General features: G+C 36.2%; 1 protein-coding gene and 1 non-coding gene across 2 annotated transcripts in view; both read left to right on the top strand.

Moving 5' to 3' along the window:
- Positions 1-24,245, top strand: part of LOC575641 (gamma-aminobutyric acid type B receptor subunit 1-like) — a 53,910-nt gene extending 29,665 nt beyond the window's left edge. The window contains exons 5-18 of the mRNA XM_030995779.1: positions 5,995-6,060; positions 8,842-9,039; positions 10,666-10,798; positions 11,937-12,031; positions 12,857-12,917; positions 13,475-13,558; positions 15,882-16,032; positions 16,775-16,907; positions 18,792-18,899; positions 20,062-20,184; positions 21,109-21,241; positions 21,876-22,084; positions 23,546-23,694; positions 24,051-24,245. Of these exons, the coding sequence (XP_030851639.1) occupies positions 5,995-6,060; positions 8,842-9,039; positions 10,666-10,798; positions 11,937-12,031; positions 12,857-12,917; positions 13,475-13,558; positions 15,882-16,032; positions 16,775-16,907; positions 18,792-18,899; positions 20,062-20,184; positions 21,109-21,241; positions 21,876-22,084; positions 23,546-23,694; positions 24,051-24,129 (1,722 nt within the window). The 3' untranslated portion in view covers positions 24,130-24,245. The remainder of the gene's footprint in view (positions 1-5,994; positions 6,061-8,841; positions 9,040-10,665; positions 10,799-11,936; positions 12,032-12,856; positions 12,918-13,474; positions 13,559-15,881; positions 16,033-16,774; positions 16,908-18,791; positions 18,900-20,061; positions 20,185-21,108; positions 21,242-21,875; positions 22,085-23,545; positions 23,695-24,050) is intronic.
- Positions 891-963, top strand: TRNAK-CUU. Its single transcript has one exon. It is a non-coding gene; the product is annotated as a tRNA-Lys (tRNA).
- Positions 24,246-24,480: the final 235 nt, after the last annotated feature.

Below are 24,480 nucleotides of genomic sequence, written 5' to 3' on the forward strand. Positions count from 1 at the left end.
CACACACACACACACTTGCCCACGCACATACATGATAAGAACATAAAGACAACGTTTCACAAAAGACATACGCTTACCTAATATACACATTTAAACTTGACGCATTTCATGTTATACCTTTAAAAAAATGATTTCTTGCACGTAGCTGTTATAATCAGTTTCTTTCAAGTTTAGTTTCATGTTTATTTATTTATTTCCACAAATCTCAAACAATATTGTTAACACAATAAGTGCAAAACATCACACAATACACCAGTTTACAGTTGTGTGCGCCATTTTAAACAAGGCCAATGACCTAGAGGTCATGTATTTATGCGTAAATTAAGATTGCGCCCATGCAAATTATGATGATATCACTGCCTGCGCGCTGCGTTGTGCGCGCATATCATCATTTGCATGGGCGCAATCTTAATTTACGCATAAATACCAGAGGTCAGAGGTCATTGGCCCCGGAACAGGGCCAATTTGGCCCTGTTCCGGGGCCAATGACCCGAGGTCAACTGTCTGCTCATGCGCACTGATACAACTGTAAACTGGTGTATTAAAAAAAAATATATAATTGTCAGAGATTATAACATCTGAATAACTATTACACAATAGCCTGTATCAAATGATGAAAGAGCAGGAAAAAAATGTTCTTCTTTGGTTCAAGCTGAAGGGAGAGTGTGGGGACCCATAGGAGAAGCTAAGCTTGTAATAATAAAGGTCCCCTTCAGTAAATTACTAAAATATGTACAAGAAAGTGAAATAATAACAGAAGAGAGAGAGAGAGAGAAGGAAAGAATGAGGAAGGGAGCGAGATGAGGATGATAAAGAAGGGAAAGAGAGAGAATTACAAATTCTTACTTCTATGAAAAGCATTTCGAGTTAAACAGACTACATATATCACAGCCCGGTTAGCTCAGTCGGTAGAGCATGGGACTCTTAATCCCAGGGTCGTGGGTTCGAGCCCCACATTGGGCGAACTCCTTTTTTTGTAGAGGTGTCGTGGCCGAGTGGATATGTCACTGGACTTGGCAAGACATTGATCTACATTTGCCACTCTCCACCCAGGTGATAAATGACCGGGGTTGTAATATGTACTGCGCCTAGAAACAAAGTATTAGGCGCATTATAAATGTGAGGTATTAATATTATTATATTATGTGAATATCGCCATCAAAGATATATACAAATAGCATTTCCAACATTAACTCACTTGATATTGTTTTAAAAGAAGCTTTTGCAAGTGAAGTCTAAATAAATACAATGTAGTAGCATTTTTCAGAGTAGGTTCAAGCGGATTCCAAAATTTGGGTCCATTGCACATAAAGGTATTAATTGCTGATACTGAGTTGTAAACTGTGTGTTTTAGAAAGTTTTCATTGTTTAAATGATTTATATCATGATAGCTCACATATTTTGTTTTACTTTTGTTGATAATATATCTATGCACCTAGTTTGCATATTACGATTTATGTTGAACAATTCTGAAATAAGATCAAACAAAAACTGAACCATGACTGTACGCAGCGGGGGCTAGGGTAGGGGGCAGTTTCCATAAATAAAAAAAAAATAGAAAATGCAATAAATTTTCAATAATTTATTTCATTTTACCCCGGTCCCCAACATTAAAAAAAAACTCTGGACGGCCATGCATTATGGCTCGAGGCATGGGCACACATAAGATTTTTTTTATGTTGGGAACCGGGGTAAAATGCAATAAATTATTGAAAATTTATTGCATTTTACGTTTTTATTATTATTTATGGAAACTGTCCCCTACCCTAGCCCCCGCTGCGTACAGTCATGGTTCAGTGACAAAGCAATAGCCTCGTAACTGTGAGGCCCCAGGATCAAAACCGTGTCGATGTGCTATATTAGTGCCCTTTTGTGGGGCATTAATCCTCATTACTGTCATTTATGACCTAAGGGTGTAGGTCCCCTAGTTGATAAGCATAGTAGCATACACATGCTTTAGCAGTCACGCAAAACACACATGGTCAAATGATTATTCAAATTTTAAAATTCTGAAAAATAAACAGCGCCTAGTTAACTGTCACATAAAAACAGTAGGCTAAATTCTTGCTATTTTTTGATTATCTGACGTTTAACATACATGAAAGAAACGGAATCTTTATAAAAAAAAAAACTCCAATTCTAATATCCCCAATTTCATAGTTAAAGATAAAATATCCCCATTTGGCACGTTGTACCCATATGCGTGTGTGCGTGTGTGTGGGCGTGTGTGTATACATATATATATATAGAGAGAGAGAGAGAGAGAGAGAGAAAGACACTGAATGACAGAGAAAGAAAGAGAGAGAGAGAGAGAGAGAGATAGCGAGATTAAGATACCGTAGATAGAAAGAAGGGGAGAGACAGGGGGAGATCGGGGGCTGTGAGGGGAAGTCCAGACTCTAATGAAATGCAATTCGTGTTTTTTTTTCATATAATATAGCCAGTATATTCACATAGCGCGGCGCATAAACATAATTTATCAGACCTTCAGACTTAACAGTCCAACTGATGTGGTTATTTCTGACACCATCAGCTTAAAACCTAATAATACCGCAGAGGAAGGTGTACTCCTAGTGATATAAATGGATTAAGCGCGCATGATGTATGGCATAATAACATCTCTTCGATTTGGTTCTGAAAAAATACAATTTTGTTAGACTTTCTGCTTTAAATGACTGACTCGCTTTTATCACTTCTGAGGTAGTCATGTTCGCGTTTCACGTGCTCATCAACCAATGTTAAGGCTTTCCTTTGTGAGAATGGCGTTTCAAAACGTTTATATGGCGCCATATTTCTGCTTAAAAACATTCGACATGCAGGTTCCTTCGATGTAGTCAGTTATTTCACATTTGCTGAACTGGTTGAGTTTTTAGTCATGATTTGAAGTGTTCTAGACTTTGTCACACTATATCAGTTTTGTGATGAGGTGGCAGAGTAAGGGACGGTTCCGATGCGAAGGAAAATGTACCGTTTTCAACATGATATTTTATTTTTAGACAAATTACATAAATCATCAGGTTTTGTCACAATTAGAGGGAGTCGGGAAAAATCATTTTGTTCTTCTCTTTAAAAAAATCATTACACATTATTTTGTTAGGTGATTTCTTTCAAGATTTATGAGCATTTCCTTTAGATATTTGGTTTATATGTTAAAATAAATTTTATATGCACATCATTATTATAACATTAACTTTATTTTTTTGAAAAATGACCGTTGCTCCTAAATTTTCTTAGCGCAATTATTAAATCCAATGGATTATTGTAACATATTCCCGATTTCCAAGGCAAGGCACATAATTTCCCTTCACATGAGGCGCTAATTATATTTCTCAAGATATGTTATGAATATAATTTCATCTCGGTGGTTTATGCTATTTTAATGTATTTGCATCTATTCACGTCGACCTGTATGATAATTGTAAGCGTTATATAAGATAAATCACCTTTATTATGAAACTGAGGAATGATATTTTCATTGGAAAATAAGTTGTATAATATATTACATATTACATTACGTGAATAGAAATGTAGGGTTCCGCCAATGATTTGACAAACGGCAAACCAGTTTATTGTATGTAATGGTTATCCTACAGACGGCAAGCAATATAAACTATTCACTTCAAGAATCAAACCATTTTTTTTTAAATATAGCGTCTGACATTGAGACGACAATTTATACTATTCATTACGAGTGCAATATCGGTTTCTTTCATATGCTCCTTTACAATGTTGTGATTCGTCTGTGCGACGTGAAATTATAAAACAGAGAGAAGAATATACAAGCCGGTATTGAAGGAACCTCTCCCCAGAGATTAAGCGGGGTATTCTAAAAAATGAGATGTACTCCATCCATTTGACGTACAATATTCCTTACGAAAGTGTACGAGAGATATACAAATCAAGATAGCCTTGACATGATGTAATGCCTTTTTAACATGACATGGGCGCAGCCATTTTCTTGAAATTATGACGTACCAGGCGGAGTTGTACATGTTTCATGCACCAATCTTTAGTTAGAGAAACTTTATAATTCGATTAAAAAAAAACTTTACTTCTCAATGAGGGAAAATATAAGAAGGTTAAAAACTATAATTGATGACAAATGTATAACAGGGGAACAATTGTAACTCATTTATTTTAAAATAATAAAATATAGCAGTTGACAAATTTATGTCATTAAAGGCGAACATTCACCCTCGAAGAGCACCAACGTATAAATGCAATTCGCGTTCTGGTGATTGTGGTAGAAAGGATAATAGCAGGTGAATGACATGCTTCATCACCACACACATCTGGGAAGGAAGCATCCATACATTTTTATACACAAGAAAATAGCGACACCCATTTCATTCTGAGAACCTGTACATTATTCTTGCTTTATTCCTCTCTCATACACTTCGATGGAGAATATTGTTGATTGATGGGCAAGAATACAAAAACAAAATCTCAGAATAACTAAAGGTATTTCTTGGGGTGAGGCTTCCTTTAAGTTCATGGTTGAATTTTGATAGGCATTAAATATTAAACAATTTCTTCAAGGTGGAATACCTCTTAGGATGTATAATGTCTTTTTAGCTTGAAGACGACATGTGCTTCGAGTGATATTGACTATGATCATTGTGGTCTTGCTTGGGGCAGAATGTACTTTCAGATATTTTAGGCACACTGATTTACGGTATCACAACGATGGCAACTAAATTTGTCAGGCTCATCTTGTTAAATTCTTTGGCGTCTTCGCTCCCTGCATGCCCTACGTAAAATCAAAACAAAACAGTGTACTCTTTATATCACGACAGATAACGGCAGATGTTTTCCATCGAAATGGAGAAGCCTCATCTAGATTATTTCCATAGTCATTAAATAATTGATTACGTGAATTATTTCCAGAGTACGTTTCGAGGCGTTTGTCTTTCACTGTTTTATTGTATGATTTGAATCACTACAGGTCAGTTCACTCAATTCCACCTTAAGCTATTATACAACGTACATAACGGTTACGAAACAAGTATGCATATTGACGAGGCAATGTGTTATCTTTACACAGTTAATAGAAATGCTTTCGAGATTCTACAATTTACTGTACCAAAACGGAAACCATTCGCAAATGTAAGGATCTACACAAAAAAAGCCACCCTAGTATAACCAGGGAGTTGGACTCCCTTGTATAAAATAGACAGTGCTAGTTGAAAATATTATTATTATAGCAAGTCTGTGGGGTAAAATAAAGAAACCGGCGCGAGAGGAATCATAGTAAACAAAGGAGGGAGAGAGAGAGAGAGAGAGCGAGAGAGAAAGATAGAGAGACAGAGAGAGAGAGAGAGAGAGAGAGATGGGGAGAGAGAGAGAGACTATGATTTCATCTTTTACCGTCTTGAATAAAAATGACACTTTTTGCACTTTTTTCTGAGCTCATTATAATATAACTGCATGTCTATAAAATTGGAAAAGGAATAAACGTGCCGCGGATATACTCATTTTACACCCGGGCACTAACATCAAGTGGCACGACAATACGCTTCATTCGCCTCTCTCGACAAAGGCGAATGATCCTTTGATTGGCTAGAGCGCTTCCTGATTCAAGTACCAGAAGCGTCATTTGTTTTGATGGGTACGAGTATTACCTTACGCTTGTATATGTAATTATTATATTGGAGGCACTCGTTTTTCCGGAGTTTCGTAATTCCGAAGGTTCGTAATTCCGTAACACAAATTTTTCATACAAGAGGGTTCATAATTCTAAAAGTGTTGTTGAGTTCATATTTTTTCAAACCTTTGTTACGTTATTCCAAATGTCGATTATTCAGAAGGTTCGTACTTTCGAAAGCGAACACGTTCCTTTTTTCTTCTTGGAAATACGAACCTTCGAGATTTTAAACCTTGTTAATGAAGAACCTTCGGAATAACGAACCTTGAAATTATGAACATTATTTTTACGTTCACTGTCATAAATGTTTGATAACAAAATACTTTTTCTCTTCTACTCTGTCAAATCAGGGAAAAGATGCCCGAATCATTATTGGACTTTTCTGGGAACCGGAAGCCAGAAAAATCTTCTGTGAGGTAAGAAATAAGAAGAAACAAGGCTCTTATTAAAGCAGATAGTAATTTGGGAATGTACAAACCTCCCATTGCTTCACCCACATCCCTGAACACACGCACACGCTTTTAACGTTGAGCAACTACAAATGTGATCGTATGGCAGTTTTTGCAAATACCTTATTATTCAGTTTTAATTCCTGTGTGTGTCCATCTATTATTATTGTAATACTTCTTGCTTGTTGTTCCTAAAAACCTTGGCAATTTGGCGGCATTGGTCGTTTGAGCCAGCTTGATCTCACTTATGAAATCAGTTGTCACAAGAAATGCGTAATATTTCAAGTGCAGATTGTGATCAAAAATACTCTCAAACTCACATTTTCAAAAATGTTTTTCAGTAGATCTACTTGTATTTTGGAACTTGTCTCACTTTGGTGTTTGTATTTTTCATGTTCTTACTTTTCTGTTACGCTTTGAGCACATTCAAGTGGAGTTGGCGCATCATAAATACTCTACTATATTATCATTATTATCATAATTGTTATCATTATCATCATCATCAAAGCTATAATAAAATTGGCCTAAGAATAGGGGTACGGTCGCACATGCCCGACCTCAAATCGAATGGCATAAAAAGATGGTGGGGATAAAGAAAGAGGGAGGAATATGACGGTGAAATGGAATGTGAAGAGAAAAATATATAATTTTTTCTCTTTTAGCTTGTAAAATAATTATAGCTCACTATGAACAATTTTTCTATAAAATAAAGAAAATTATGTGCGGAAAATCAAAAGATTTGTACGTAATGCTCTCTTGTTCCATTATAATAAAGATGGAAATTCCCTTGAGTTTGACCTACGTGACAGTCAGATATAAACAGAATGATCCCCTGGAACTAAATCCTTTTTGAGAAAAAAATCCTTTAAACTAAAAAAGCAAGCTTTTGATATTTCAATATTTTTGCCCTTAAAATAGGAAGTAGTGAATGATATCATCAACGGCCATAATATGATGATAATTATATTCCGTTCTTGTATATCGTATTATAAAAATGATCCCTCTGTGCTTCCGAAGGGATTTGAAAATTATTACCATGGCTATAGCCCCGATAGCCGTTATCAGCGAACATTCCATTTCCAGGAATAATCCTATCAGATACCCATCTACCTCACTTGGGTGGAGTGAGGCAAATGTAGATTAACGTCTTGCCAAAGGACATTTAGTGCTACTGGCAGTGATCCGAACCCCACTCCTTGCGGTTCATGGTCCGGAGACTAGAATCAACTACTAGAACACAACACCTCTACATAATTTTATATGTCTATTCTTCAGTTTGATGTGTAACAGAAATCGTTAACCACAGTATGGAGACTTTTTCACTGGACCGCAACACCTCTACATATAATTATTTCGGTTTTTCAGTTTGGTGTGTAACCGAAATTGATATCCAAAACGCTTTTTCAGAAGGATATGAAGCAAAAGTGCATTGCTCAACGGACGTGTTGCACGTGACCTTTAGTGTACACACATTAACTCCGAGATCGCTTAATCATCGATTTCGAATAAAGATTTCCTTTAAAAAAAAAACACTTGACAAATGCTTTTTATGTATGCCTCATAACATATTTGTTGGCCTTACTGAGTAAATATGTGTGCTGTAATGGCCTTGGGCAAGGCAGATTTTATTCAAATCAAAGCGAATGAATTGAAGGCGTTTAGAATTCGAAATGGAGATTTGAGATTTGAGATTTTCTCCATTGAAACACCATACGTTGAGAGTATTATTTTTTTTTCTTTATTTTCTCTTCATTGACCCCTGCTAGCATTACTTGTCAACGTCTCCATTATTACTAGTATATCAGTATGCAACGCAATAACTGTCTTTACTATTTGTTTTATTTATTTATTCATTTGTATTTATTCATCCATTTATTGCAACTATAAAGAGGCTTGATTTCAAGTACAAATTAATTCAAATTTGAAACAATATTCCATTTTTTCCATCAAAGAATTAAAGGGATAGTTGAGATCTGTTTTCAGATCGCAAATGCCTTCAAAGTGTATGTTTATTGCTCTTATTCTTATCTATGACATTTCTAGTGCCGTTTTAGGACCTAAAATTGCTAAGAAGGTCATTTTAGACCCCAAAATATGTGAAATTTAGCCATACGATTATACCAATTCAGCTCCACTTTCAAAATACAGTGACCGTTAATTAATTAATTAATTAATAATAACAATACATAGTCCTGCTGATTGTGCGTAATATAACCAACACGAAAAGCCAACAAAAAAGCCAACATCGGCATTGGCTGAAATACAACGTAAAAAGCGCTATTTTGTTTTTTTCAACGGCTTTCAACGGCTGGTTCAAATTATCTAATATTTGTGGTGGTACACAAGTATTAGAAATCGTTATATTTATGGATATTTCAGCCGTCTCCGAACCGATTTTGATCAAAGAGAGATGAATTTGACATAAAATTATTTTGTGTAGCGCCCTCTGCAACAGAACTCAACTTTCCCTTTAACTTGTCTTGCCGCTTTCAACAGATCCCTTAAAAAGCCTTACTACCCACACTAATATGATATGATTGACCTGTTTTATGAGTTTTATGTTGTTGTTTTTTCTCTAATATATATTCTGTGATTTTGTGAGCGCTATGGTCATTTTGTTATTAGAGCTATATAATCGATAATTTTAGTAGAAGTATTCTTCTCATTTGTCGAACCAATAATCATCTTAGGTCGAAAATTGTCCATCTATAATCTTACTCCTTTACTTCATCTTAATCCTAATCCTAGGCTTACAGACTGGGAATGACTGGTGAGAGGTACGCCTGGATTCTTCGAGGTATAGGGTATATCAATCGTCAGTTCCTCACCCAGGAGGACCCCTCCATCACGTGTACAGCAGAGGAGATGATTCAAGCCGGTCAGACGGCTATCATACCAAACTGGGTCTTCCATACCGACTTCCCAGGTATCATCATCAGCGGAGAGGTGAGTCTTCGACCATTATTAGGGACTTTTCGATTTGCACGCCGAGAACGTGGACTGCAACGTGTGCGTCCTTTTAAGGCACTTCCAGTGCCTTAAGAGGAAGTCACACGTCCACGTCCACGCAAATCGAAAAGTCCCTATTATCCAAAGTCGCCAATAAAAAGGCTCGTTTAGATATGACGGGGCACAACCGCTGCGTTTTTTTTTATTACAACGTGGAAATGAGTGACAACCGCGTGCAACAAAAGTCCTACGTGTATACACTGATGTCTGTGTTATAAGAAACAGATATGTGACGTTTATCCTTTTAAAATGGAACATGTGTGTTCTTAATCTTTTTTTCGGCGCTACATCAATAACCTAAATATGTTAGTTTTCCATTACCTAGGTGCTGTGACCACGCAGAGAGGCCAATGGAAGAGATGGAATATCTAAAGGATTGTGTTATATGATCCATATTTGATAAACCTTTAAGCTGGCGACTGCAAATAAATTGAATGTTCTCTAAATATATGATAAAGCGTGGATGAAGAAGTGAACTCATTGTATAACTGGTTTTTTTTACGCGGTGTCTTCAAAAGAATTGCAATGAGATTTTGGCAGGCAACATCTTTAAAAGTACTCAGCCATTCTCACCGAAATTTGATAGAAACTAATCGTCTTGAAGCAGTATTCCCTTATTGTCCTGTGAATTTGAAGAAAAAAATCCAGCGCAAGCTACAAAGTTTTGATAATTTTTTGTAAAGCGTAGCATTATCCTTATCGTTACAAATAAAGCACGTTGAAAAACCTCAGTGCACTACAAATCAAATACCTGGCACTATAGCAAGCTCTCAGATGAAATTCAATTCTTGATACAAGAGGAGCTGATAACATAACATAATTTCCACACACGTTAAGGTAATTAAGTGTCTTTTATAGAGGCAGAGTGAGCGCGTTAAAAATAAAACTTTTAAAAACATATATGAAGAAACATAACGGGCAAATAAATCAATGTTCATATACTGTTTTGTGGCTCTTCTAAGAATGGATATCATAAAATCGATATTTGAAGAGTTGAAGTAGTAATAAAGCTGTAATTTCTTTTGTTGCAATGCTTTCCGTTTCCTTCATATTGCTCGTTATAATGACTGAAATATAAATGAGTAGAAGAAGTGCTCGTTATCATGGTTGTAGTGATTGAAATATAAATGAGTAGAAAAAGTACAAAGTAACTCATAATTTACTTCAAAAACTTCCTGAAATAATTGTCTTTGCTTCTTGTTTCTTGAAACATGTTTTAAATACATGTTCATGGCAGTTTACATAAGCATCATTGGTGATTTCCCCAAGTAAATATGACCGCGAACGACTTCAATGGAAAAATTTGTCGCGAAAAAAGGTGTACGTTTATTTCGCAATGGTGCTTTTCAACATGCTGTTTGTAACATAGTGAAAAACTAACAAGGAGGGGTAGTAAGAGAAAAAGTTATTGCAGTAGTACCTCTGATAATGGTGATAAAAAATAATTAGATGATATTTTCGTGAATTCTTTTTAACAATTTATCGGGGAATCTATTGAAATGTCATACCCTTTCACGAAAGTGTCTTTTATCTTTTGTTTTCCTTCAAACTATCTTATCACAGACTGCTGCGGAGAACAAGGCACGTTATATAGCAGAGGCCGGGGACAAGTTTATGTCCTTTTATACTTATCCTTACGATGCTGTGATGGCTATGGCCGCGGCCATGAATTCTTCTATTGAGACCCTCGCTCAAGGTATATTTTTGTTTGTTAGATGTTATTTTATTTGATTAAAAATGGTTATAAAGACATATTGGAGTCTAAGATTCAGTTAGTTCTTTGATGGATTTTCTGTTTAATTCATTTATATCTAACATATGGGGCACGAGCTCTTTCAACATGAAATTGTTTTCAAAGAGGCCCACGATATGACATAAAATTTTCAATATCGCAAATAATACAACTAGTATATTCAGCGTTAAAAAAAGTGGAAGTGCATGTAAAATCTCTTACCGAATATACGTATTGCGTGAAACAACAACAACATGTATGGAAGATGTTTTTATTTTCCAATAAAGTACAATTTGTTTAAAATGCACATGTCATACATGTATCTCTTGTAAATTATATCACAATAAACCTGAACAAAGAAAATCGAAGGAAAGAGAGAGATTAAAAAAACGTCTTTAGACAGTAGCGTAGCGTAGATTATGAGAGGGGACTATGTCGATGCAAGGGGGAGGTGAAATCGCCCTGGTGCTACTCAGTGTATAAAGAGTGGACAAGAAGGCCGCTGAATGTGGGGAGGGCGGGAGGTTGTCGTATTGTCTTCGTTTCCCTAATTCTATATATTTAAAAAAATTGTGAGACACCAGTGGACGTTAAAAATTATAACATTCTTGGTGCTGCTCAGTGTATGAAGAGTGGACAAGAAGGCCGCCGAAAGTGGGGAGGGCTGAAGGGTTTTGCATCGTCTTATATTCCCATTTCCCCTTTCGGTTTCCCTCATAAAATTGTGAGACACCAGTGGACGTTGAAAATTGTAAGATTCTTGTTAATACAAAGTAATTCCTATTAAAATTTGAACTTGGATTTGTATCAAATGATGATAGTGATATTAATAATAGTCATAATAACAATAACATTTTAAACAAATTTAATGGTGCAACATCTGAAAAATCTCGGTCTCCCAGAAAATTGTTTCCTGGGCTTCAAGGATGTTAAGAAGGAAGGTTGTTATCTGGTTATATCCTTCGTTATATTTATAAAAAAGATAAACAAAATATGTATTTTTGATACATGATATCATACTTATTGAGTAAAATTTGTGTTTTGCAACATAATCAATCATGTTTGTGTTTTTCTTTCTATTCTTGATCGCTTTATATCACAGTGAATAAGACTTTGGACAATTTCAGCTATGACGATGAAGAGATGCGTCTAATCCTCATGGATCAGCTAGACAGTCTGGATGTTGAGGGGCTTTCGGTACGGCAATCTTTTGATTTCGATTTCATTTCTGTATTTCGTTTTTTTTTTCAAATACATTATTAAACTGAATAACAAAGAACATAGAAACGTAAGTTATCATACAAATAGGCAAACAAAAATAACTTCATGTCAAATTTGATCTAGTACGTATATACATTTGATAACAAACTTAATATTTCTATAATATGTTATAAATTTAATATTTTTATAATATGTTATTAATTTAAAATATTATCCTAACTATTGGTGGACAAATCTCTTGTGCTGTGATTCTAACCATGTACTCCAGGCACACCGACGAAACCGATACCATATCGACAACAGACGAACAAAATGATTTATATTATCTGAAATACCAAGGAAAATACGGTTCGGTGTCAGTTTTGGAGTCGGCTTGGCGGTGTGACGGAGGCCTAAATATTGATCCGTTTGAAGCATTTTATGTACAGTTTTGAAATCCATTATTACATTTTGACATTATCATTAGTTTTTTGTAATAAGATTAGGTTTTGCCACAATATTACTTCTAAAAATGACATCTTACTTCTAAAAGTGGCATCTTACTTCTAAAAGTGTAGCATCTTACTTCTCTAGGTCGGCCACTGATAAAAGGTGCAATTCCTTTTCGACTGGTACTACCAAGCAACATTTTATTTTACACTATTTGTACTAATGTAATATTCTGTGCATGTATGTCGATTCAAATTGTTTGGTTGAAAATGCAGCCAAAATTAACTATGTGAGATGTTAACATCATAATAGTCCGTCATTGTTGATCTATTATTCTTATAACACCATTCCTGTATCACTTCCATCTGTAAGGGTCCTCTAGCGTTCGAGAATGGTGACCGGCTTGGAAGATTCATAATTGAACAAGTATGGGGTAAGTAAGTGAATAAATAGAGACATGAATGAATAAATGAACGAATAACTGAACAAAAAATGAATGAATAAACAAATAAGTAAATAAATAAAGAAGTATAACTTAGCGTTGACGTGTTATTTACTTCACATGCTATTTATTTGTTAATTTCAATCTTTCTCGACACATGTGTCTTTCTCTCTCTCTCTCTCTCTCTCTTGACCCAGGTGTCTTTCCCACTCTTTCTCTGTTTTTTCCTCTTTCTATTCCTCTTTCTTATTCCTCTTCCATTTATTTCTCCCTGCATATTCCTTTCCGTTCATGTTCTGTATCTTTTCTCTCTCTCTCTCTCTCTCCTTCTTTTTCCCCTATTTTTCACCTCTCTCTCTCTCTCTCTCTCTCAGACTGTCTACTTAATTCTTTCACGGTTTCGCTCTATAATGCGTCTACTCTCTCTTTCTCTCTTTCTCTCTCTCTCTCTCTCTCTCTCTCTCTCTCTCTCTCTTTCTGGCTCTGTCCTGTAAATTATTTATTTATTTGCCCCTTCTAACTCGATAATGCCCTCTTTTTCATCCCAGATGGCGAGCCGAGGACGGTTGGATACTACTTCGACAACGAGAATCGATTCGACTGGTCCGGAGAACGGAACATTACCTGGATAGGTAAAACAATTTAGATATCTGTTCGTTTCTTCATCAAATCGTTTAACCAGCGCAGTTGAAATGATCAATACTGATCAAAGAGACTCGTTTGCACGAGCAACTGGTGTACATGTGTCTTCAAATCACAAACCAGTAGAATGATTATGAATGGCACGCGTGTTTCTAAACGAGAGCGTCATCACCTAAGCAGCAACAACAATAGCAACAACAACACCAACAACTGCAGCACCTGTATTCTTTACTTTATACTTTCTTCTGACGATATATCAATTACAATTTAATATATTTATTATATGGGCGAGTCCTACCTATTTTCTTCCGTACGTCACAGAACACACGTAAGATTTTAGTATAATCTCAATAATCTGACAATCGCATTGAATTTAATAGCCCTATTAGAGCTTTTATCTAACCAAATGTGGAATGCAAAACGAAAACAGTTTATGCCAGTCTATGTTTAGAACTCTACAATACAGAATATTACCAAATATCGTAGACTTGTCCATATTATGATTGATTCTCTGCACGAACCTATCGTTTAATTGCATAAACCATTAAAAGTAACTATTATGGGGTAAAACCGTTAGCATTTAATTCTATATCTATGCGATAATGCCCAGAATACTGCAGCATATTCATAATCATAAATAAAGTCAGAATTTCCTTTTCGTAAACATGGGGGTCTTCATTTTTTTAAACACTATTTTTTTTCCTGACCTCTTCTCATCCATACTGAATATTGTTAGACCATGCTTGAAAATGATCACATTAAGTCGCTTCCTACGCTACAGCAAACCTTCAACAGGCATACTGGGTTCAACAAGGATTTCAAACCTATTTTGTTGTCTGTTCGATCGAAAGAAGACACGTCAGGATGTCTATTAGATATATGTGGCATGCATGATATGACAATAGATAATAGACAGTAAATCCTTTTTCATCACACATGGCAGCCATTTTGATAATGCATCGCTGCTCCGATAAAGGCCTCCTATTTTTTCTTTCCCCTGCCGCATAACAGACAACAGTTTCTTCATAATTTCTCAGTACAGATTTGAAAAAGAAGTTGAATTGTAGTAAAGATGAAAAATAATTTGTGAGCTTTTACCTTTTATAGAAGAAAATTATCTTCAGCAAGACTTGACCAATTTCTTTTCATGTTGACCCTTTTTGTGATCTTCATAATAGACCTCTCCCAATTGCTTCCAAGTAGTTTCTTTCACAATGACCAGCATCTCTAGATGTTACGATGAAAACTGAACTCTTGGCAGAGGTCGTGATGAATACATTGCCAAAGTTGTAATATTCTCTATAACGTAATCATGCATGTATGAAAAATAATGCGCTTAAAGGTTAAACCTGCATTACATCATGGATGAATACCGATTTGCGATTGCAGGAATAAAATGATAAAGGAAAGGAGTGCGAAATGGGGAGAAAACGGGAAGGTCAGAAAAAGAGATAACAAGGGGGAAAACAATGATTACTTCTTTATGATTTTGCAAGAATTAGACAACGGTAATTTCGTTTTGGCATTGTGTATCACTACTATCAAGATTCTACTTTTTCGAATGTTTTAATCACCTTGATATAACACGGCCTCAATGTCAAAGTACGAACTGTCAACCTTACATGAAATAAATTTAAGACGACTGTTGATATGTCAGACGTTCCACAGCAAATATTTATGAGCTAAAGGTTGTTAGGCAATTTTGAGTGAGAACGCAATGATACGGTGCTAACATCTATGCTGATTGATAAGTCAGGAGGCGTGGCGAGAGCGTTGCTGTGCGGAAATGCAAATTAAATAATATGCTTTATCAACTCATTCAAATTGTTATGCACGTTTCTACAATAATGATGACTAAAATACGATCCTAAAGCATTTCGGGGACTTTTCCGACATAGCAACAACTAATGAATGCAATCAGAAATCTGACTATTGAAATACAATAACTTGTCACATAGCTCCTAACTGGCGTCAACATGAACCTATCTGATCTCGTCCAAATATTTTAGGACGATCCTTTACAATTCTCAGCAGGTCTTAACCCATTGCTTACTGGAACCGGGTTGTTCCTGTATTAACCCAGTTAGAATGAGAGAATTCAGTAGTCAACGGGTTAAATTGCTGTCCTAGCGTGTTTGATTTTCTTTGATATACACTTTTACCGACCCTTTTTTTTTGTGTTCTTTTGTACTTAATGACGAAAACGTCTAAGAAAATTAAATTTCTGACCTCTATTAACATATATTTCTAAATATTTTCCGGGTATTTTAATAATTAATGTTCTCTATTTTATTCCCTTTGTCTCAATTAAAGGAGACAATCCACCTCACGATGAGATCTTTTATGAAAGTGAGCTGCTGACGATGCCCCGGACTGTCTACGCAGCTATCAGTGTGTTATCCTATCTGGGAATCATTTTAGCTTTTGCTTTCCTGGCGTTCAACATAGCACTCAGAAACCAAAGGTCAGTTTCCTCAGCATATATAAATCGACTGTATTACCCGTTCTAAACGAGGTGTCATTTCGCTTGCGTCAATCGTTTGCGTCATTTTGTTTGCATCATTTCGTTTGCATCATTACCTGCAATAATCAAAGCCGTAACAGCTGCACTGCTAAAGCCAGGGTAATTATGCTGCATTATTGTAGAGCGCTTAGAGACTTCTGACAAAGTAAGTGTTAGGCGCTATATAAGCACTGTAATTATTAATTATTAATGAAATTATCCTAATACTCAAAAGCAATGTTCATTCGATGTCATTCTCGCATGGTGCGTCAAATTTCGTTGCGCCATTCCCTGACGTAGCCGTACGTCAGGCTAATGACACCTCGCCTGCAATAGACATAACACATAAGACATATACTACGGTGAATATTTTTTACATTAGTCGAATTCCTACCTTGAAACCTGGATTGCGAATTTACCATACCTCATCCCTAATCCTGAACGAAGACCTACTTATAACTTCGATCACATTGCTCTAATCCAACCCTATATCTTTTTAAGGATGTGAGGAAGTTTGAGAAAGAAGGTATTCATAGAGTTGGGCGTTGTCCACAAGACACAGCTTGATGATACGGTAATTCTGTACAGTGTACATAAACGGCACACCTATAAGATACCAATATAATTAGAAAAAATTATATATATATATATATATATACATGGATTCAAATCTCTGTTCCTTTCATCCTCTCTTGTCGTTTAGAACCATCAAACTGTCCAGTCCTAACATCAACAACATCGTCATCTTAGGCAGCATCATGACCTTCACATCTGTCGTCCTCATGGGAACCGACGCCCGTATCGTTAGCCTCGAGAACATGGACACCATATGTAGGGTGAGTTCACACTTGTGTTGCTTGCTAGAATAAGATTAATGGTAAGTAATGCTTTTATAAATGAACCCTTTCTAGAGGATACAAAGCGCTCCCCCCCCCCCCCCCCCAGAAACCGTCTTCTTGGAGAAACGCCGATCCAAAACGCACCTCTTTTGAGTTTACGATCGGCTTTTACGTTTGGAGTTTATCGGCGTTTATACGAAAATGAGAGAGGACGCAACAGTGTTCTGAACTAAACGCGCAACAAAAGCCTGTTCTGGCCCGGAAAAGTTGAGCATAAACGTACCCTGAGTCTACGATTGGGAAGAATTGTAGAGGAAGGTTTTCAGAAGCTAGTTTAAGGAGAAGTCAAGTGAAGTACTTTTTCTCAGAAATACAGTATACAAATGATGTACAGGTTTGAGTTAGGGATTGTGTGCACAAGATACCTTTGAATGGTTTTAGACCAAATTCAAAGGTACCGCGTGCACACAATTCTACCGACCCACTAATTAAACCTGTGCATCATCTGTTTTATAAGATGGGGCCCAAAAAATTGTCCAAAATACAAAATGTTGTTAATTTACAGATTTACCGGATGCATGGCAAAATCATGTGTCCGGTAAATTTTTTTTTACCGGAGGCATGATATTTTTTACCGGACGCTTGATTTGTTTACCGGACGCATGATTTTCAACTTATCATGAAATTTTTAAAAAAAATAAATAAAATTGTGAGTGCACATTAAACCGAAACTTTAAAAAAAAAATTTTTTTTAAATCAATGCCCTCAAAATGGTCGGTTTGGAGTCGGATTCGTGTCTTTTTGGCGGTGTGACGGAGGAATTATACCTCAGTCATACCACTTAAACCCGCGACTACAAACTGACCAATTAGAGGCCCTTCGTCTTATTGTAAATTATTCTTAATCTGTGCGTTGTCGTTCTTGCGTCAGTGCGGTGTCACGGTGGTACAATTCTCTCAATGTACTTTTATCCCTGGTCATGTTTGATATTTGATGTCCGTACTGTTTCTAGTCAAACCATATTGAACCATTCCATGTGTTTAAAATGCTTTTTCTTCTGCTTCTTATTTACACGATATTTTCTAGGTTTAATCCTATTTCCTGTGCATACTCTTCCCAGTATGTGACTCCAAAAAAAGATTTCTAGGCATAATTCTATTTTATGTTCATTCTCTTCACATTATGTGACAAAAAACAATAATTTCTAGGCATAATCTTTTTCTTTTGTGCATTCTCTCGTAGTTGTCTTCGACGTATTTATTTGTGTTTTTGCTGCTGCTATCATTATTTTCATTCTATTCATCACCATCCTATTTTCTGTTTATAAAATTCTCTTCCATACCTGATCGTCTATTTCCAGTATCTTTTTCTTTCCTTTTTTTCTCCCTTCTCTTTTGTTTTGCTAATATTATTTCGTATGGTCCCAGCTGTTTTGTATGCGCTTTTTGCTATTAACAAGCGACGTATTTCCTCACTGTAATATATGTAAAATATTTTATCTTCACAAATTAAATTAGACAGATTCAGTTCAAATAATATATTGTCAAAGCGTTTACCTAACTGTGCGTACTAAACTGTATTCCGATCACATACACGAGCTAGATTATGATAAATAGATACATGAACAGTTGTTTATTGTGTGTGTGTGTGTGTGGGTGGGTGTTTGCATTTACATTTATTTCACTCGACTCTCCATTAAGTTTATTGTTTTGCTCACTATCGGCAGATAAAGTGGAAAAAGCACTAAATAAAGACCGGGAGATTAAGCTAATGGAGCCTGAAATTACGACCATTATTCAACGTTAACAAGCTTTTTATGGTGATTTGTTAACAGCCTCGAAATAATCAGCTGCTTTTCACCCTTATTTGTCATTTTAATAGGCTCGACTGTGGACACTTTCTCTCGGATTTACGCTCGCTTTCGGAGCCATGTTCTCAAAAACTTTCAGAGTTCACAAAATATTCATCAACAAGAAGCTACAAAAAGTGGTGAGTCAATAATTTAGATACTAGATACGTCATTTTCGATAGGTAGGATTCTTCCATCGTGCGATCAATCGATGATTCCAGACTGATTGAATTCATAATGAGATGTTCTAAAACAAGCTTCTTTGTTTCTCACGTTTTATAGATGAAGTAAGGCTATGATGTAGGGTAATGTGCGCGGTTGCATGGGGTGTGGGCGTTTAATTTATGTGCGTGCGCTTACTACCCAAGTACAGGAAAAAGCTTTTGATGGGCATAAGTATGTCAGGGAAAGTTTAGTTTTTGTTTTTTATATAGACGGTGATGCGGAGGGCTTTTGTACAGAAGATGAAATGATGTTGCTATAAAAAAAAAAATGACGTCTTTTCAACAGAACTCAAGTACCTTGCGTCATCAAATTGATGAGAACTGTTTCAATATAAATTGCTAATTATACTTTATACCACTAAAGTATTATGTCATCTTCCTTTTAAAGAAATATATACATGTACTAGTAAATTTAGTATTTTGTATGATGTTATACCTTACTATCGAAATAACGTTTACCTAAAATTCTTAAAATGTACAACTGTTAACTGTTAATTTGTGTATATTGGTTGCAAAAATGGAAATTAATTCATACTATTCGTTAATACATTTATATATCATTTGTGATTTAAACCTCTGGGAAAGATTAGATTAATTTTTACGCAAAGTGGGAGGATCGCTGCCTACCAAATTAGTTGTCGTCCGTTTTTATTGACATGTATAGACGTGTATTACAAACGTCATTTAATGTTGTATTACGGATACAAAATTTGAAATAAATGAATTCACAAGATGTTTTAATGTCAACATGTGCACTGATACATTTTGATACATATCGGCCCGAATTCACAAAGGAGGTTTGTCGACAAACCTAGGTTTATATGCGTCATATGACGCGTTCTTACGCATTTTTACAAACCTTGGTTTGTAAAAACGCACATGAACCTAGGTTTGTCGACAAACCTCCTTTGTGAATTCGAGCTGCCATGTACGTTCCTATTCTTTGCAGGATAAACAACTCGCTGTCATCGTGGGAGGAGTTTTCCTAATGGAATTCCTTTTGTAGATGTTAAATTCTCATAGATGAAAACAAAGTAATAAATGAGTAATTCACATGCCTTGCTGTTTTTCTTAACAGTCTGTAAAGGATTACCAACTCGTCGTAATGGTGGGAGGATTTGTGCTCATCGAGAGTGTTTATCTTCTGGTATGGGACCTTATCAATCCGCTGCAAGCTCAAGTCATCCAATTCACCGAAGATGTAAGAAGGGAATTAGTGTGTGTAATCACTTAAAAGCGTCTCCGTTTCCTTCGTTCCCCTTGGGATTAAATTTGATTTTCGATTTGAGATGGATTTGAATTTGTATTGTGCTAATAAGGTGGTTGTAGAGATTTCTACTTTCCTAGGAATTTTTAAAGGGTTTTGGACGTGTCTTGACTAAGAAGGAAGGAAAACAAATATTTGTTTCTACTTCATAATGCTTAATTTGGTATGATAACTATGGGGTAATGTGATGTGATGTTACAATACTATATATATATATATATATATATCTATCTATATATATATCATACACATATTATGTATATCTAGATTTCTAACGCATTAGTGACATCATAAGCACTGTTTTTGTGCAAGGTATTGCGTCACGATGATATGTCTCTCTATAAATTTATTTTTACTATCAGAACCTTGAAAGCTAATGACGTAAAAATAAAATGTTCAGCATTCGAACAAAACTAACGAGATTATGCTAGATTACAAAGATATAATAACTGCTAAACGTATGATATAGAAATGTATGACCTACAGCAAGGAAAGATAAGGAAACTATACATTTATTTAAAATAGAATCGTCCTATATCTCGCTGTTTTCAACTGTACTTGATTTCCAAACAATTTTCGCAACATAAATATATTATTACATTTGAATGTTCCAAAAAACGTTTTCCTTAATGAGTGACTAAAGATTCAGAGAGAACATTATGTTTTAAGAAGGACAAGCCATAATGTTTGTCCTACCGAGCATCAATTAATGCATGCAATTCGCATTCTGACTAATAAAATACAAACATTCGTAACAGGAAAATGAAATCGTTTGTAACAAGCCACTTAACAAAGATTTGTGCTTTACATTTGATTATCTTACGAACATCTATTTTCATCTCCCTTGTATGGTTATAGGCATCGACATCAGAGGACCGTGTTATTATTCCAGAGCTTCAGGTTTGTCGGAGAAACGGTATCAACAGCCTGTCTTGGCTCTCAGGGATCTACATCTTCAACGGAATACTGCTCCTCTTTGGTCTTTTCCTCGGTAATATCATCTCCTGCAGCTTGGTTTACATGATTTTGTATCTTTTTTTTTAACATCTCTCAGCCGTTTCTTAGAAAGACATGTTTTTAGAACTATTATATAGTTGATTGAGATTGGTTCTCTCAGTTCAGTCAGTGATATTACCTTTGATACCACATCCATACTTTGAAACCGAACGAATAAAGATCAAGCAAACACTCGGGGTGCGTGCAAAGGGTGGATTTGTTGTCAGTTTGGCGGTGTGTAACTGGGGTATATTTTGACCCCGATTCTCCAATCAGATAAATCATGTCAAAATTTGCACGGCAAAACTATACCAAAAAAAAATCAAATGGCGATGTTCTCTTCAAATAAAATTAACACGATTATCGTGATGTTCTCAATACAGAGCAATGGTTCTCCCTGTCAAGTCCCTGTCAAAGCTATTAGATTGAAGTCATTAAATAACATTGCGTGATGATCTGAGAATCCTTCGGCTGTCATGGAGCTGAATATGGCCATTAGCTCTTCATGTTTTCATATATCAAGCTCTTATTGTCCAACTGACAATGCATGTCGAAGTTTAAGAATATGTTACGTTACATCAATTTCTTTCTATCATTGTGAAAGTGATATCATTTTACCTTTCCTGCAGCTTTTGAAACACGAGCCGTCAAAATCCGTGCATTGAACGACGCCAAGAACATCGGCATATCCGTATACAACGTGTCAATTCTGTCATCAGTGGGGGCGCTGTTCAACCTGGTGATGGATCCCAAAGACTATACCTTGGTCTACATAGTCACCGGTCTGTGCGTGATTGTTAGCACCATCACCACGCTCCTCGTCATATTTTTACCTAAGGTTCGTGCAAGCTAACCAGTGTATACACTTTAATCCCCTTTAAACTCCTTTGGTCATTTTACCGTTGATGATCCTTTTTTTGTAACAATTCTTTATTTTACACTTCTAACTACTTTTCTTGACTTTTCATTATCTTTTCAAATACTTCTTGTCACTCTCATTCGTAATAAACTTAAATTAAATCATGTTTTTGTTTAGTTAACTTGATGTCAAACCACCATACATAAAGACAGCGCGTTTATTCATATACTGATCACTTCCTGACGATGGCCATCAACTCGAAAATTCGAGAAATCGCAAACATTTCTCTTTTCGGACATTTCGCTTTAGAACTGTCAACTGTAACTTTTTTGGTTTGCAGGAAGCGATTCCTGAATATTTTGAGCGCTTCGTCATAACATTTTGGCCCAAACGCTACGATAATGTCAAAAGGCGCTTGCGTCCTCGAGGGGAAAAGGGCGCTTCTTAAAATACGTTTTACCCTTTTTGGCAATGAATGGTCCAAGCATGCCTGTATAGACAGACAAGAATGGGTCTAGTATAGGCCCACTGTCGGCTCTATGAATTTGCCTACATCCCGATTCTTATGGACCCAGGTTCGGAATAGAGCTTCCAGTTTATTGACGTTTCGTCCACAAGGGTGAATGATCATATTTGATTGATACGCGTCCGCAAAATCCCACACCATGCACAGACACCCACACGCGCGCGTGCGCACGTACATACTCACCCACAAACACAGAGTCAAAAATGTCATCTGGCATATTGGTCCACATTTCTTTCAGGGCAATACCTGTTGTAATAATGTGACTTGACTACTTTTTAGATCCTTAGGTCCATAAACCGCCCTAGTAGGGACTTTTAGATTTGCACGTCGACAGCTTTGACTGCAGTGCGTCACGTCGTCTCAGTCGGCGATCGAGAATGCGTCAACCTTGATTTTCCTAAATCTAGTACGGTAAAAGTATGCCGCGTGCGCGGGCGTGCACGCTTAATTACTTCCTGCATGCATTTATATCGTCGAGTAAAATCTAAAAGATTTCTAATTGTAGTCACCATGGGCAGTGTCGGCGTTCGTCGTGTTCTCGTCCACTCAATCTAAAAGTCCCTACTATAGGTTTCAGGGTTACGATGTATTTTACAGAGAAAGCTGCTAGCACATTTTAGTTCTATTATTTTTCATTTCCATCCACTTTCATCAACAATCAGGAAAAGAATTGCTCGCACGTAAAAGAAGCCAGAGAATGGCCATATAGTATTTGAATTCCCCCTGCTATCTCTCTCTCTCTTTCTCTCTCTCTCTCTTTCTTGTGTTTTTCTTTACTTTTAGTAATAATCAAAAGGATGATGATCCTATTTTGTTTCATTCATTTGTTTAATAAATTCGTTTTCAAATTTGTTTCGTTTTTATTGTTGCTGAGGTTTTTTCCCCTTATCACTCCTTATTTCTATTGACTCCAGGTTATTGACGTCATAAAGTACCCGGATGGGGCACCGGTGTCGACAATGCCGGATGAATTCTCAACCAATCTCAGCACAGCGAATGCTAATGGTGGGGAACAGAGGAAGAAGCCCATCCTTTCCACAATATCGTCAAAAGTCGGTGACGGGTAAGTTTTAAGAATGGGAAAGTGAAAGATATCTGGCCATTCTGTGTCCCATAATGCAACTTTAATTATATCGTGGAATTAAGTACAAACACGACCACAACTGATTTTAAGAAGTCAATGAAATGGATATCGGTCACAATTTATAACGGTACTACTATTTTGTTTCCGTTTTTCTTTTGTAGTGGCACTAAATTATGACCAACCGAGCCACACATGTATAAGATATTAAGTTGCAGTTGCAGGTCATTATCGCTGTTTAAAAAAAAACACGCTAGTGTTTCCATTTGTTAATGCTAAATATGTATATAATTATGTATTCGAAACATTTTTGTATTATTTTTTTCTCGACTTTCCAGAGTATCGGGGTCTAACGACGCCAACGGACATCCAAGTTCACAAGAGGCCTGGAAAGAACCCGAAGTCCATGAGAAGTAAAGCACAAGATAATGATTAAAACTGTCATATTGCTCCGATTGTCTCTTTTTCGCTCGCGTGAACATTGCCAGCACAAAACACTGACCTCTACCTCCTGGACGGATCATCGCCCAATCCAATTCACTATACGTTATATCTGACCGTTCATGAATATTCATGTTTTTGCTAAACTCGGCAAAATATTTGCTTTTACTAAATGGAAAAATTACGGTGGGGGGTGGATGAAATGGACATAATGAACATAGCAGAAGTGATAATTGATAATTCATGCTTCTTATCCTTCGTGTGCTTGACCTATAATCTTACAATCAATTGGCAGACTGAGTCCAAAGTTCGACTTGTTTCACATGT

Source organism: Strongylocentrotus purpuratus, unplaced genomic scaffold (assembly GCF_000002235.5).
Source record: "Strongylocentrotus purpuratus isolate Spur 01 unplaced genomic scaffold, Spur_5.0 spur5_scaffold_3, whole genome shotgun sequence".
Taxonomy (NCBI): domain Eukaryota; kingdom Metazoa; phylum Echinodermata; class Echinoidea; order Camarodonta; family Strongylocentrotidae; genus Strongylocentrotus; species Strongylocentrotus purpuratus.